Genomic DNA, 14163 nt, shown 5'->3' with positions numbered 1-14163 from the left:
AGACTTCCCTTCAGCCGTGGGCGTGGCCCAGGAAGGCGTCTGTTTGGGACTGGGCCGCTAAGAGGGCTGCAGAGAAGACCTGCGCCGGGGAAGGGAGCTGTCCAGTTGCCTCTTAAGTCGAAGTTCACATTTGCTTTTGCTCCAGTTCTCCTCGTTTGCCCTGGCTTGTGGAGCTGATGCCGCCACAGGCACCCTGGCAGCTCTTGTCCTTGGCGCAGATGGACCCACATCTCTACTCGCCCAGGCGTGCAGTTGGGGTTCTTCTTCAACGCTGTATCACCACAGCAGCCTGCCTTCATCAGGAAAGAGGGCAAAACACTTCGCTGTGGATTGGCTGTATCCCCTCGAAGGATGCATTCGTGCCTGTGTGGCCATAAGTACTCCCAACTGCACATACAGGCATAGCTGCTGGACAGGGACATGTTTTAAGGAAGTCTCTGCTCTTTTACAGCCAGTGACTTTGGCCTGTTTCTGTCGGATGAGGACCCGAAGAAGGGGATCTGGCTGGAAGCTGGGAAGGCCCTGGACTACTACATGCTCCGCAATGGGGTGCGCTCCCTTCCTCAAGCATCGCAGTAGGACCCTCCACCCCTCACATGGTGGTTGTCACCCCCCAAAGCCACTGCCCAGGGCGACCCCCTGCCCTGTGGCACTTCTGTTGCAGCTGACCTGGCGCTTGTTGCCGCCTTCTCCTCAGGACACCATGGAATACAAGAAGAAGCAGCGGCCCCTGAAGGTCCGCATGCTGGACGGGACCGTCAAGACCGTCATGGTGGACGACTCCAAGACCGTCACAGACATGCTGATGACCATTTGTGCCCGGATTGGTGAGAGCAAGGCCGGGAGGGGCGGGAACGGGGAGGAGGAGAGGCTGTTCTCCCTCCAGCAGTCCCTGACGGCCAAAGCCGGTTTTGGCAGAGCACACACTGGACGTGGGCTTCCTATAACTAGCTACTGGCAGGGGGGCCTGTGCAGCCCCTGCCTTTCCTGGCTCAGCGCTGTGCCCTGATGCATTGGCAAGGGTGCTTCTCTCACTGCAGGCATCACCAACTATGACGAGTACTCGCTCGTGCGGGAGATCATGGAGGAGAAGAAGGAGGAGCAAACCGGCACCCTCAAGAAAGACAAGACCATCCTGAGGGACGAGAAGAAGATGGAGAAGCTCAAGCAGAAGCTGCACACCGACGACGAGCGTGAGTGGGCGGGCCCAGGGTGCTCTGTGAGGAAGGGGGTGGGGGGCACTGCTCGAGGAGAGGCTCTCTTTATTCCCGCTCCCCCATCCCCAGGTCTGGTTCACACCATCTGGGCATACTCTCTCCCCCCCCTCCCCCCGCAAGGTGCATGGCGGCAGTGGTGGCAGCATGGATGGAGCTGAAGGAGCCTCCTTCCCTCTATGCTGCAGCTCCTGCTGCTTTGGTGCTGCCTGGGCCTGATGTCAGCAGGGACAAGAGCATGGGTATCCCCCACCCCAGTCCTTGTTGCCCCTGCAAGGGGGGGGGCCCAGATGTGAGAGCTGAATTACCAACCTATGTCGTTTGCCAGTAACAGTGACCTCTGTGCTGTAGGGATGGAAGGCACAACTTTTTCAAAAGGGATCTTGAAGGATCCAGGAAATTACAGGCCAGTTAGCTAACATCTGTCCCTGGATAATTAGTAGAAACTGTTATTAGAAAATGATTAAGCACAATGAGGAGCAAAGCCTGCTGAGGGAAGGTCAGCCTGGTTTCTGCAGAGGCTTTTGGAGGTCTTTGAGCAGCTTAACCCACATGAGATTAAGATATGATGTGCAGGTAGCATATATTTGTACTTCCAAAAAAGCTTTTGACGACTCACCAAAGTCATTGAATAAGTGGACAGGTCTTCTTATGGATTAAAAATTGGTTAAGCAACAGGAAGCAGAGAATAGGAATAAACTGACAGATCTCACAGAGGAGGGGGATAATCGGTGGGGCCTCACAAAGAGTGATGTTGTGACCGTTGCTGCTTAGTTTGTTCATAAGAATTGGGGGATTGGGGCAGCATGGTGGCTGAGGCAGATTGTAAAGCGCTCCTGGAGCATCTCTTGGAATTGGGTGAGTGGGCAGCAGCGTGGCAAGTGAAGTTCATTGTTGGCAACAAAGGTGACTCATCTTGGAAGAGAAAATCTTATCTTTAAATATGTGCAGATGGAGCCTGTACTGCCTGAAACTGAGCCGGAAAGGGATGCTCAGTGAACATTTAGACTCAGCATGCTGCAGCAGTGAAAAAGACAAACTCTATACTGTGGATTGTTAGGAATTATTATTTTAATATTGTTCTTATGTATATGATGTAAACTGCCTCGAGCACTAAATGTGGCGGAGAGGCGGTATAGAAGGTAAGTAAGTAAGTATACAAGTAAAGAAGTGAAAGAAAGCATGGAAAGTGAAAAGGCTAGTATTGCAATGCCCCTGTGTAGATCTCGGAGTCCGCCTCATTTGAAATACTGTGTGCAGTTCTGGTCACTGTATAAGAACATCAGAAGAGCCCTCCTGGATCTGACCAGTGTTCCATCCAGCCCAGCACCCCCTCTCACCCACTGGCCACCAGGGGACAACAGGCAGGGCACAGAGGCCGGGGCCTTCCCCTGAAGTTGCCCCCTGGCACTGGGATTCAGAAGAGTCGTGCTGCGTCTGAATGGGGGGGGGGTTCTGTTTAATGACCGTAACCGGTAGCCACAGGTAGGCAGTGACTCTGTCCAATCCCCTTTTCAAGCAGTCCAGGCCTGCGGCCATCACTTACTTCCACCATATCTTAACCCCTCATTGTGTAATTAAGTATTTCCTTTTGTCTTGCGTGAGTCTACTGCCCGTCGGCTTCACTGGAGACCCTTGAGTTCTAGTATTAGGGGGGAGGGATAAAAACCTCTCTGCCCCATGCATAATTTTATAAACCTCTACCATGTTCCTCCTTAGGCAACTGTTTTCTAAACTAAAAAGTCTGAGACTCTTCAGTCTTTCCTCGCAGGAAAACGGCTTCATCCCCGTAGTCAACTTGGTTGCCCTCGTCTGCATTCTTTTGAGCTCGGCTATGTCCTTTTTGACATACCAGAACTGCATACGGTATTCCAGATGAGGCCATACCAAAGATCTGTGCAGGGGCATCGTAATATTGGCTGTTTTGTTTTCAGTCCCTGTCCTAACAATCCCCAGCATGGGGGTTGCCTTTTTGGCTGCTGCAGCACACTTGGTTGACGCTTCCATTGAGCTGCATCCCACTCGGATCCCAAGGTCTCTTCCAATCTCATTCTCAGCAAGTGCAGATCCTGTCAGCATGTATCTAAAGTTGGGATTTTTGTTTGTCTCAGTGTACTTCACCTGACACTTGCTTACACTGAGCTGCTTTTACCACGTTGTCCACTCGCCTAGTTTGTGGAGGTCCTGCTGGAGCTCTTCACAGTCAGCTTTGGTTTTCACCATCCTGAACAGTTTCATCTCATCTGCAAATTTGACCTGTTCACCTCCCTGTTCCAGATAATTTATGAACCAATTAAATAGTCCCAGCCCCAATACGGAACCTTGTGGGACCCCCTCTGCTCACTTCCCTCCATTACAGCCCATCTATTCCTACCCTTTCCTTCCTGTTCAACCAGTTTTTAATCCGTAAGAGGACCCATCCTCTTATCCAAGACTTACTAAGATTACCCAGGAGTCTTTAGTGAGGAACCTTGTTAAAAGCCTTTGTGGAAAGTCAAAGAAAATCATGTCTACCGGGTTGCCCTTATCTACATGCTTGTTTGCTTTCTCAAAGAACACCAAAAGATTGGTAAGGTAGGACTTTCTTTCGCAGAAGCCACACTGATTCTTCCTTGGCAGACTTTATTCCTCTATGTGCCTAGTAATTTTATCTTCGATTATAGTTTCTCTGAATTTGCCTGGATCAGATGTCAGGCTAACAGACCTGCAATTTTCTGTATCTCAAAAAGGACATTGCTGAGTTGGAAAAAAAATGCCAGAAAGGGTAACCAAGATTATTAAGGGGTTGGATTACCTTTCCCATGAGGAAAGGCTGGAGGGCTGGGGGCTTTTCCTGGCTGAGGTGCAACAATAAGACTTTCCTCAACTCTGCTGGGAGGGGTGATGAGCAGAAGGTTCTGTGTGGACAAAAGGAAGCAATACTTGACTCAACAAGTGATTTTAAATTGTGGGATGATTCTCTGCCGGTGGGCCTAGCGATGGCTTCAAGCGCAAATGGCATTAAGAAGGGATTAGCCAGATGCTGGGGGGACAGCTCTGTCGGTAGCTGCTGGCCCCAGTGACTCGGGGGCCTGCTGCGGACGCCCGTGCTAGGAGGTGGGAACATCAGGGGCAGTCCTTGGCGGCCTCCTGGTCCTGTCTTCCTGGCCCTCCAGCGCAACCGGTGGGCTGCTCCGTGGAACAGGATGTTGGACTAGAGAGACCTTCTCTGGTCTGACCCAGCAGGGCTCCTCTTGCCTTCTCATGCTGCGGGCAGGCTCCTCGCTTTACTGCCTCCCCCAGCAGCAAGTCCGAGAGGACAGTCCTGGGGTGGTGGGGCAGAGCCAGCGGGGCAGATGGGGCGGCTGCCTGCCAAGGGAGCATAGGGGGCAACCAATGGGTCACTACTTTGAGCGGCTCCTTGGGCCGTGAGGCTCCTCTGCGCTCACTGAGTTCTTCCCTTGGAACAGTGAACTGGCTGGATCACGGGCGCACTCTGCGGGAGCAAGGGGTGGACGACATTGAAACGCTGCTCCTCCGGCGCAAGTTCTTCTACTCGGACCAGAATGTGGATTCACGTGATCCGGTGCAGCTCAACCTGCTCTATGTGCAGGTGTGCCCCCTTCCCCTCCCCTTAGCATGGCCAGGAGCGGACCTGGTGTGCGTACCCGCGGCAAGGGGAGAAGGGCAGCTGGGGCCCTGAGTGCACTGCGAGGCCTTCCTCTCTGTGGGAGGGCTTGGTGGATGCAGATAGCAGGCCTTGGCCCAGCGCCTTGGATCCTGGGAGGGAGGCGTGAAGGAGCTGTCCTCTCCCCACTCTTCTGCAGGCTCGAGACGACATCCTGAACGGCTCTCACCCCGTCTCCTTTGACAAGGCTTGCGAGTTCGCTGGGTACCAGTGCCAGATCCAGTTCGGTCCCCACAATGAACAGAAGCACAAGCCAGGGTTCTTGGAGTGAGTGTGGCTGGCCCTGAAGAGCGGGGCGGGGCGGGGGCACGGATTGGCGGGCCATGTGCTGAGGGGGGCGGTGGGGTCACTGGGATCATGCGCCTGCTGAGAGGCATTTGTGGAGATGACCGAGCCCTCTTTTTTGGTCGTTCTGTATTCCACACTGCCGTGGTGGGGTGGAGTGTCCTGTCCCATCACCACTCCCTGCTCTGATGGCCTGGGACCGTGGGGGGGGGGCGGGGGCGGGGAGGCACCTTGCCTGCTCCATCTCCCTGTGCCTGAGATCTTTCTCCATTCTGACAGTCTGAAGGATTTTCTGCCGAAGGAATACATCAAACAGAAGGGGGAGCGCAAGATTTTCATGGTGAGTGGAAGGCAGAGAAATGGCATGGAGTGTTTTCTGGAATTGGCACCTCTTGGGGAGCTCTTTTTGCCCCCAAGAATGTGTGTTTGCCACACACACACACACACACTCTTTGCCTTAGTCTGATGTGGCTCCTGCTGTGGGCAGGGGCAGTTTGCAGGCTGTTCCATATGCACAGTTCGTTTTTGAAATGTACCACTAGTCTTCCTGCTGTATACGTAGGGATGCATGCATCGTACAGGTGCAGTAATAAGATGCAGGACTGGCTGTGGCCTCTTAAAGTCACACGAGTGTCTGGGCAAGGTTTGCCTCCATAGAATGCGTGCACTTTCTCTTTTTTTTTTTGAAAATTTTTATTTTTTAATATCTAAAACAGAAAACTACAAAAAACTACAAAAGTACAAGGGAAGGAAAAAAGGGAGAAAAGAAGAGAAAGGGAAGGGGGGGTGGAAAAAGGGGGAAGGCAACATACAAACAATAAACACTACACTACAATGATTTCCCTTCATACTGCCATAATTAAAGATTAAACCTTAATAAAGTAATGATGGAGTGGTTGACCTTACAAAATACAAATTACAGTCCAAATTAAGTCTTCTTCCCCCCCCCCCAGGCCTCGGACGCAGTTCTCTCTGAGCAGCTGCAGCCGCAGCGCTCGTTGCCTCCCCCCTCCCTTCAAGCTTCGGATCTTCTTCTTTTTGCTTGGTGTCTTGCCCAAATTCTTGATTTTTGTCCACAAAATCCCTTAGCTGATCTTCTGAATTTATCTTGTAAGCTTGATCTTTATAACTGAACCAAATTCCTTCCGGAAATAGCCATTTATACTTTATCCCATGTTCCCTCAGGAGAGCTGCCAGCCTTTTATACTTAAATCTTCTTTTCCGAACTAGAAATGGAACGTCCTTCAGTATCTTGACTTTATTTCCCAGAAAGTCCAAGTCTGCATTATATGAGTTGTATAGGATAGTGTCCCGGACCCTCCTAGATGAAAACCCAATAAAGATCTCGTGAGGCAGCTGCCGCTTCGTTGCATATTTTGAAGAAGCCCAACGGACTTCCAAAATGGCGCTTTTTACTTCTTCTTTAGTTGCCCTCGCGGGTATCGCCATAATTCCGAGGCAAGATCCCTTAGATCCTCGTTTTCCTCCTCTTTAACATTCTGGAGGCACAAAATAGTCTGTGTTCGTTCCACTTGCAGCCCAATCAGCTGGTTTTCCACCAACTTTAGCTCCTTGTTCATTGCTCTCATGAGTGACGCATTTTCCCGAGCAGACTTCTCTGCCCCCCCCCCCGCTACTTCCTTGATGGCTTTCACATCGCTCTCAATTAAGCCCACCCTTTGATCTGTTTCATTCAGCTTGTCAACAAAGGGTTTTATGGCTTCGATAACCGACCTTTTCACCAATTCCTCGAGCGACTCGCCTCTTCCCTGCAGGGCAGCCGAAACTGACTTGCCCAGAGCAGGACTCTGTTTTTTCGCTGCCATTTTAGGGGGGGGGGGACCGCCAACCTTCTGAAACTCAGCGAGGGGGAAGAAATCCGAGTCTTCTTAACTTCAGATCCCACCACTCCTTCACATGCGCTTGTAATAACAGAAGGGATTCGCTTACTTACAGGCTTCCGCCTAGTCCTGTTCTTTGCCGTTTTCCATGGCCCGGCAGCACGCAAGGTGCTGCGCAGGTCTGCCGGCCTCCATGGGGACAAACGGGCAATTTACCCCCTGCATCGATTTCCAGGGGGCTCTTCCCGCCGCGTCCTGGACCCTGACTCCCTCCCTGGGAGTCCTGGGGGCTAATCTTTGCAGATCAGCCGCCCGGTCAGGCTGCTCGGGCGCTTCCTCTCGGACCTGCGGAGAGGAGCGTCCGACATGGCCGCGAAAACGAAAACGAATCAGAATGCGTGCACTTTCCCTGGCTGCACCCTTTCTGGTGTCAGGAAACGTGCAGCTACTCCTTGGCTGACAGACTAGCTTAGAGTCAAGCCAGCGGGCCTTGTGGTGCTGTGGACGTGGCCTGGGAGGCCCGTGGCGGTGGGGTGGGGTGGGGAAGGACGCTGCAGGCAGTTCCAGAGATGCCAGATGCCACATCGTCTGCTCCTCTCTCAGGCCCACAAGAACTGCAGCAACATGAGTGAAATTGAGGCAAAGGTTCGCTATGTGAAGCTTGCCCGCTCTCTGAAGACGTACGGGGTCTCCTTTTTCTTGGTCAAGGTGAGGGGCGTTTGCTGCTGTGGGCCTTCTTGGGGCTCGTGGGCTGTGGGAAGGACAGCAGCCCCAGGACGTTTTGCTGGTGCTCCTCTGGGCACTCCTGCCTTGGACCTCTGCTGTGCCAGTGGGTGGCGGGCATCACCCTTCGGCTCCTGCTGGCTCGTTGCCAAGCTAGGGGGCATGAAGGTTGGTGGCTGGGAATGGCCCCGGATGCAACCTGTGTGGCCCCAACTCCTCTGTGGCCTGTAGGAGAAGATGAAGGGGAAAAACAAGCTGGTCCCCCGCCTCCTGGGCATCACCAAGGAGTGTGTCATGCGAGTGGATGAGAAGACCAAGGAGGTCATCCAGGAGTGGAACCTCACCAACATCAAGCGCTGGGCCGCCTCCCCTAAGAGCTTCACTCTGGTAATCCGTGCCCCGTGCCGCCTGGGCCCTCACGTGTCACAGCTGTGGCCTGCCCGGTGCTGGTCGCCCAGCTCTCCCTTCTGTGCTGGGCCTGCTCTGGGCACCAGCTCAGGGTGTAATGAAGGCAAGGGAAGAGCCAACGGCTGCCAGTCCCGTTGGGAGAACTGCCCTGGCACCTGTTCCTTTTGCTTTGCAGGATTTTGGAGATTACCAGGACGGCTATTACTCGGTGCAGACGACAGAAGGGGAGCAAATTGCCCAGCTCATCGCTGGCTACATTGACATCATCCTGAAGAAGGTGAGAAGACACAAAAGGGGCTGGGGACAGCTGCCTGCTGTGGGGCACTGCGGTGGGGGGGGGGAGCGAGGGGGGAGCCGGGCCAGGCTGGCAGGCAGTAGAAAAGGGTGGGGTTGCAGGAACAAAGGGCTGGAGTTGAGTCCACCTGTGAGCTTCCTGGAGGGAAAGAAAGCCTTGGGCTGGCTGGCTTTGGATCCAAAGCAGGGAAGTCACTTTTATCTGGCCTAGACTGTGATGCCAATTCCCTGTCCTTAAGCCGGTAGTAAAGGTTTGCCGTTGGTCTCGGAATCCCTGCGCCCTGCGGCAGCCCATGTACCAATGCGCCGTACTTTGCCCCGGGAGGCGGGAGGGACTGTGTTGTCCTTGCGATGCTGGGAGAGTCTCCTCGTCTTGGTGAGCCAGCTGGCCAGGAGAAGGAGCCAGGGAATGAATGCAGTCAGGATTTCCCCCTCCTTGGCCAGTGGGCTTATCGGCTCAGTTGATAGCCGGGACGTGGCTGAGAGGCAGAGCATCTGCTAGGTAGGCGCGTGGGAAGCCCCAGGCTGATTCCCCGCATCCCTGGTTAAAAGGCTCAGGTAAGAGGTGATGTGAAAAGGCCTCCACCCCCCCCCCCACCATCTTGGGGAGCCTGCTGCCTGTCTCAGCAGACCATGCTGATCTTAACGGGCCGGAGGGGGTCCGATTCAGTCGAAGGCGGGTTCATGTGCCCTTGTGTGACTGTTCCTTTGCCCTGCAGAAAAAGAGCAAGGACCACTTTGGGCTGGAGGGTGACGAGGAATCCACCATGCTTGAGGACTCTGTCTCTCCCAAAAAGTAAGGCTGGGTGGTGGGGGGCCTCTGGGGCCTGCAGACGGTGTGTGTGTGTGTGTGTTCTGAGGGTTAGGGTTCCCTGGTGTGTTGCAGCCCTCCGGAAGGGGAGGGCAGGAGGGTGAGGGTGGCAGCCTGGCCTGGGCCAGCCTGGTCGAGCGGGGCTGATGCGGTGCGGGCTGGTGGCGGAGCGGTCAGTTTGCTGCTTCTTTCTCCCCTGCCTGGCAGGTCAACCGTCCTGCAGCAGCAGTTCAACCAAGTGAACAAGGTGGAGCACGGCTCGGTGGCCCTGCCTGCCATCATTCGGCCAGGTGCTGGAGGGCCTGAGAACTTCCAGATGGGGACGATGCCCCAGGCCCAGCAGCAGGTGACCAGCGGCCAGATGCACCGTGGGCACATGCCCCCTCTGGTAAGGAGGCCTGCCCTCGGGCTTGTGGTGTCTGGGGGTGGGGCGGTGAGGACCGGGTGGCACTTGGTCACGGGCAGCCGGTTTGCCTTCTTGCCGCCAAACGTGCCTGCTTTCTCTCCCAGCTCCAACCCTGCTAACACGTTTTGGTCACTCGTTGCGGGTTGGCAGCCCTTGGGTGGGCCCACAGCATTGCCCCCCCCCCAGCGTGGGCTGTCTGGGCTGCTAGACCCGGTAGAGCATTGCGGGGCGGGGGGGGCTCTGCTGCAGGTCTTGCCCCTCCTCGCTGGCTTCCGTATTGGAACAAGGCCCCTTGGCTCCATTTCCTCCTCCGCTCGGTGCTGCTCAGGGCCAGGCTGCGCGCTCTCTTCCGTGGCGGGGCAGCAGTGGCCCTTTCCCCCCCCGGCTGCAGCTCCTGCCTCCTGTGTCAGCTGGATCCTGACCCGCCCTCTCCTTTTGTTGCAGACTTCAGCCCAGCAGGCCTTGACAGGCACCATCAACTCGAGCATGCAGGCGGTGCACGCGGCCCAATCCAACCTGGATGACTTTGAGACCCTCCCTCCTCTGGGGCAGGATGCGGTGAGTATGACTGGGGCTGAGGGGGAGGTTAGAACGGCCTCCCGGGTTGGGGGGGCGGGGGCGGGGGGGAGGAACTCGCGCCCTCTCCCGCGTGGGGTGGGAGAGGTCCTGGTGTGACAGCCTCCCCTCTCGTTTCTGTTTCAGGCCTCCAAGGCCTGGCGTAAGAACAAGATGGATGAATCGAAGCATGAGATCCACTCCCAGGTGGACGCCATCACCGCAGGCACAGCCTCTGTGGTGAACCTCACAGCCGGGGACCCTGCCGAGACGGACTATACAGCGGTGGGCTGTGCTGTCACCACCATCTCCTCCAACCTGACTGAGATGTCCAAAGGAGTGAAGCTGCTGGCAGCCCTCATGGAGGACGAGGGGGGCAATGGCCGGCAGCTCCTGCAGGCAGCCAAGAACCTGGCCGGGGCCGTATCCGAGTTGCTGAAGACTGCTCAGCCCGCCAGCGCGGAGGTGAGCCAGGAGGTGGCCAGAGCTGGACCCGGCCGGGTTGTGCTCCTTGGGGGCCTGGACGGGCAGGAGACCCAAGTTTCTGTGGGGTGCCAGCCAGCCCGGCCCCAGAAGGTTCTCTTCCTGCCCCGCTCCTGCCCAGGACGCAGCGCCCGGCTGCCGTGACGCAGAGGAAAGTTTTTGTGGGAGGGTGGGTCAGCTAAGTGGATGTTGAGCCGGCAGCACCTTCTGAGCAGGCTTTGAGGCGCAGGAGCTGGGGGGCGGGGTGGGGGCGGGGTGGGTGGGGGCCCTCCCCTCCCCTCCCCTCCCCTCCCTGCTGGCATGCCGGTGTGCTTTCTCATCACAATGCGCCATCTGCAGCACGTGCCTTGGGCCAGGCCTCAAGGGCAAAGGCCGTGTGTGGCTTTCAGCCCACACCTTCCTTCCATCCTTGCCTTGCTTCTCACCTGGGACCCCCTCCCCCCTTCCCCCCTCCCCGGGGTCCGGTGTCAGGGAGAGATCATTCACTTGGCCTCCAGAGAGGTGAGTTTGTGCTGGCATGGTGAAGCGGGTGCATTTGTGAGGCAAGAAGGGAAGTGGCTGAGCCACGTGGCCGGTCCTGAGCTGGCCGTTGAGTGGCCTCCCCGCTGTGTTCCCTCTAGGCTGGGGCTGGCCAGACGGCATTGGGAGTGAGTGGTCTTTGGGTGTCCGAGGTTGGGAGCGGAAGGCGGTCAGTGGGTGACTGATGGGAGGCCAGGGCTTGCTGTGCTCTCTGGGAACAGGGGTGCTGGCCGGGGCCTGCTGAGCTGGGCTCCCCAGGCCCCCAGGGCAGGCTCCTTCCCCAGCCAGAGACCTGCGGCCAGCCCAGTCGAGGGGACCGCTGAACTGTGCCTGCCTGAGAGCCTCCGCCTCACTCAGCGGTGGGAGGAGCCTATCCCTCTGGGGGCGGGGCCAGCGGCCAGCAGCCTTTCTGACTCAGACTCGAGACGCTCAGTCTCATCCAGGCCGCTCGGGTGATTTTGCAAGCACACCTTGGAAGTCCTGTTTCTCTACTGCTTCTGTCAGGGAGAGCAATCGAGAAGCCCCCCAGTTTCCCCTGAGCTGTTGTGTTCAGGCATGGGGAGATTTTAGAAACTGCCTCATCTGTGGTGGTGGCCATTACCAGGTCATGCGGCAGTGAGTTACAGAGATTGGGCAACTCATTTCCCTTCCTCCGGGGGGCTCTCCCTGCGAGAGAGGGCCGGGCTTGGGAGTCCACTCCTGAGCTCCGGGGCGGGGGGGGGGGGCTTGAACCAGGGTCTCCGGATTGCCAGGCTGATCCCCACACAGGCTCTGCCATGCTGTAGGTTACGTGCTGCATTGCTTCGTTCTGCTGCCCTCCTTCTGAACTCTTCCTTGTGTGTGTGTGTGGGGGGGGGCATTTCTTTCTGTCCGCATCATTCGTAATTGCCAGGGAGTCTTCTCGGCCCAGCATCTGCGGGAGTCAAACTACTGAAGAGAGGATGGGAGGGGGCAGGCAGAGACAGGCAGGGCCATAAGCCACACGCACCTCGCCGTCTTCCCTTTGGTTGGCTTTCCCAATCCCTTCACCCTCTCTGCCATGCTGTTTCTCAGATCCGGTATTCCCAGAATGGGACTGCCATAGATCTGTGCCATTCTGTTCTTTATCTTCAGTCCTTCTCCTAAGAAGGAGTTTCGGGAAGTGCCTAAATTGACCCTCTCGGGGCGCTTTGCCTCCTGCTAAGGCTGTCAGCCTCCAGGTGGTGGTTGAAGATCTCCTGGAATTACAGCCGATTGCGAGGCCACGGGGATCCGTTCCCCTGGAGGAAATGGCTGCTTTTGAGGAGGGGCTCTATGGAGTTATACCCTGCTGAGGTCCTCACCCAACCGCAGCCTCCTCAGGCTCCACCCCCGGAATCTCTAGGACTTTCCCATCTGGGAGCTGGTAACCCTGACCCTCCAGCCCAGGAACAAATGTAGAAACCAGGCCCCTGATAACAACAACAACAACAACAGCAACAACAAAACCATTTGATGTATACTCCGCCCTTCAGAGCAACTTAACACCCACTCAGAGCTGTTTACAGAGTATATTATTATCCTCATGACAATCACCCTGTGAGGTGGGTGGGGCTGAGAGAGCTCTGAGAGAGCTGTGGCTGACCCAAGGGCACCCAGCTGGCTTCAAGCGGAGGAGTGGGGGAAGCAAACCTGGCTCTCCAGATTAGAGTCCTGCTGCTCTTAACCACTGCACAAGACTGGCTCTCCTGATATTCATCAGGGCCTGGATACTGTAAGGGAGGTGACTGACAAGGGTGAAAGGTAAAACAGATGATCTTGCAGACTGGCCCTAACCCCATTCCTGTTTCTTCCAGCCACGGCAGAACCTGTTGCAAGCGGCAGGTGCGGTGGGACAGATGAGTGGAGAGTTGCTGCAGCAGATTGGGGAGAGCGATACTGACCCCCATTTCCAGGTGAGTGGCGCGTCCCTCCTAGGAGCGGGGCAGGAGCCTGGAAAGCAGTGAAATCTTGCCCAGGAGCAGCACTTGAAGAGTCCGGTGCTGACTGCGAATGGCCAGAGACGGGGAACTGGGGGTGGCACTTCGGCCCAGTAACATCTTGTGTGTTATGGATTCATGTGCAGATTGTGGAGAGCCGGCGCACCCGGGCCCTGTCTGCCCCTGACCCAAAGACGGTAACAGAGCCTGAAAGGGCTGGGGCTCTTGTGTGCCCGGTCCCTTGAGGGCTGGCGCCTCTGCCTCTAGCCTCCTAATCAGGGACTGCTGGCAATGGGAACTTGCAGCTGGTTTTCCAAAGGTGGTCCTGAGACTGGCTCCCTCTGCCACGGGCGCTTGTGTGGCTGCATCCCAGGAGGAGGTGCTGCTGCTGCTGCCGCTGGCTTTACGGCTGAGTGCAGTTCAGAAAAAAACGTATCTTTGCTGCATAAATCAGGTCCTGGGTGCCAGAGAATCCAGCAGGATAACAATAATAACAACATCAACAACATCCGATTTATATTCCGCCCTTCAGGACAACTTAACGCCCACTCAGAGCGTTTACAAAGTGTGTTGTTACTATCCCCACAACAACAAACACCCTGTGAGGTGGGAGGGGCTGAGAGAGCTGTCACTGCCCCAAGGCCCCCCAGCTGGCTTCAAGCGGCGGAGGAGGAGTGGGGGATCAAACCCGGTTCTCCAGATCAGGGTCTCGACACTTAACCGCTACACCAAACTGACTCCCCCCCCCATCCAGGGACTCAGTGGAAAGGGTGGGGGGCGCGTTTGAGGGCCCTCTTTGGACTCCCTGCCCTCTTCGGTGGATGCTCGCCATCTGTTGCTTTCCGTTCGTATGCCAAGTAATCCTCTTAACTGGCCACCAGGGTGGGGTGCCCCGTGGTAGGAGGCACCTGGGGCATAAGCCAGTGGGTGGATTTCTCACCCGGGAAGGAGCTGCTCATCTGGAGGTTTCTGGCACAGGCAAAGGGCCCGGTCTAGCATCAGATGCCTCTGTGGGGAGGG

The 14163-nt window shown here is 56.3% G+C and overlaps 1 protein-coding gene across 4 annotated transcripts in view; it reads left to right on the top strand.

The window, feature by feature from the left end:
• TLN1 (talin 1) overlaps positions 1-14163 on the top strand; it is a 77588-nt gene that overhangs the window by 29800 nt on the left and 33625 nt on the right. For 3 of the 4 annotated variants that reach the window (XM_054986811.1, XM_054986810.1, XM_054986812.1), the window contains 15 exons: positions 452-549; positions 698-827; positions 1041-1193; positions 4664-4806; positions 5021-5148; positions 5446-5506; positions 7611-7715; positions 7962-8117; positions 8314-8415; positions 9152-9228; positions 9451-9631; positions 10094-10207; positions 10352-10669; positions 13021-13119; positions 13290-13340. In XM_054986811.1, the coding sequence (XP_054842786.1) occupies positions 452-549; positions 698-827; positions 1041-1193; positions 4664-4806; positions 5021-5148; positions 5446-5506; positions 7611-7715; positions 7962-8117; positions 8314-8415; positions 9152-9228; positions 9451-9631; positions 10094-10207; positions 10352-10669; positions 13021-13119; positions 13290-13340 (1916 nt within the window). The remainder of the gene's footprint in view (positions 1-451; positions 550-697; positions 828-1040; positions 1194-4663; positions 4807-5020; positions 5149-5445; positions 5507-7610; positions 7716-7961; positions 8118-8313; positions 8416-9151; positions 9229-9450; positions 9632-10093; positions 10208-10351; positions 10670-13020; positions 13120-13289; positions 13341-14163) is intronic. The other variant, XM_054986813.1, reaches the window with a different exon arrangement.

The sequence above is a fragment of the Eublepharis macularius genome, chromosome 8 (assembly GCF_028583425.1).
Source record: "Eublepharis macularius isolate TG4126 chromosome 8, MPM_Emac_v1.0, whole genome shotgun sequence".
In the NCBI taxonomy this organism is placed as follows: domain Eukaryota; kingdom Metazoa; phylum Chordata; class Lepidosauria; order Squamata; family Eublepharidae; genus Eublepharis; species Eublepharis macularius.
The sequence above is the reverse complement of the archived record's forward strand: the minus strand, read 5'-3'. Positions and strand labels throughout refer to the sequence as shown.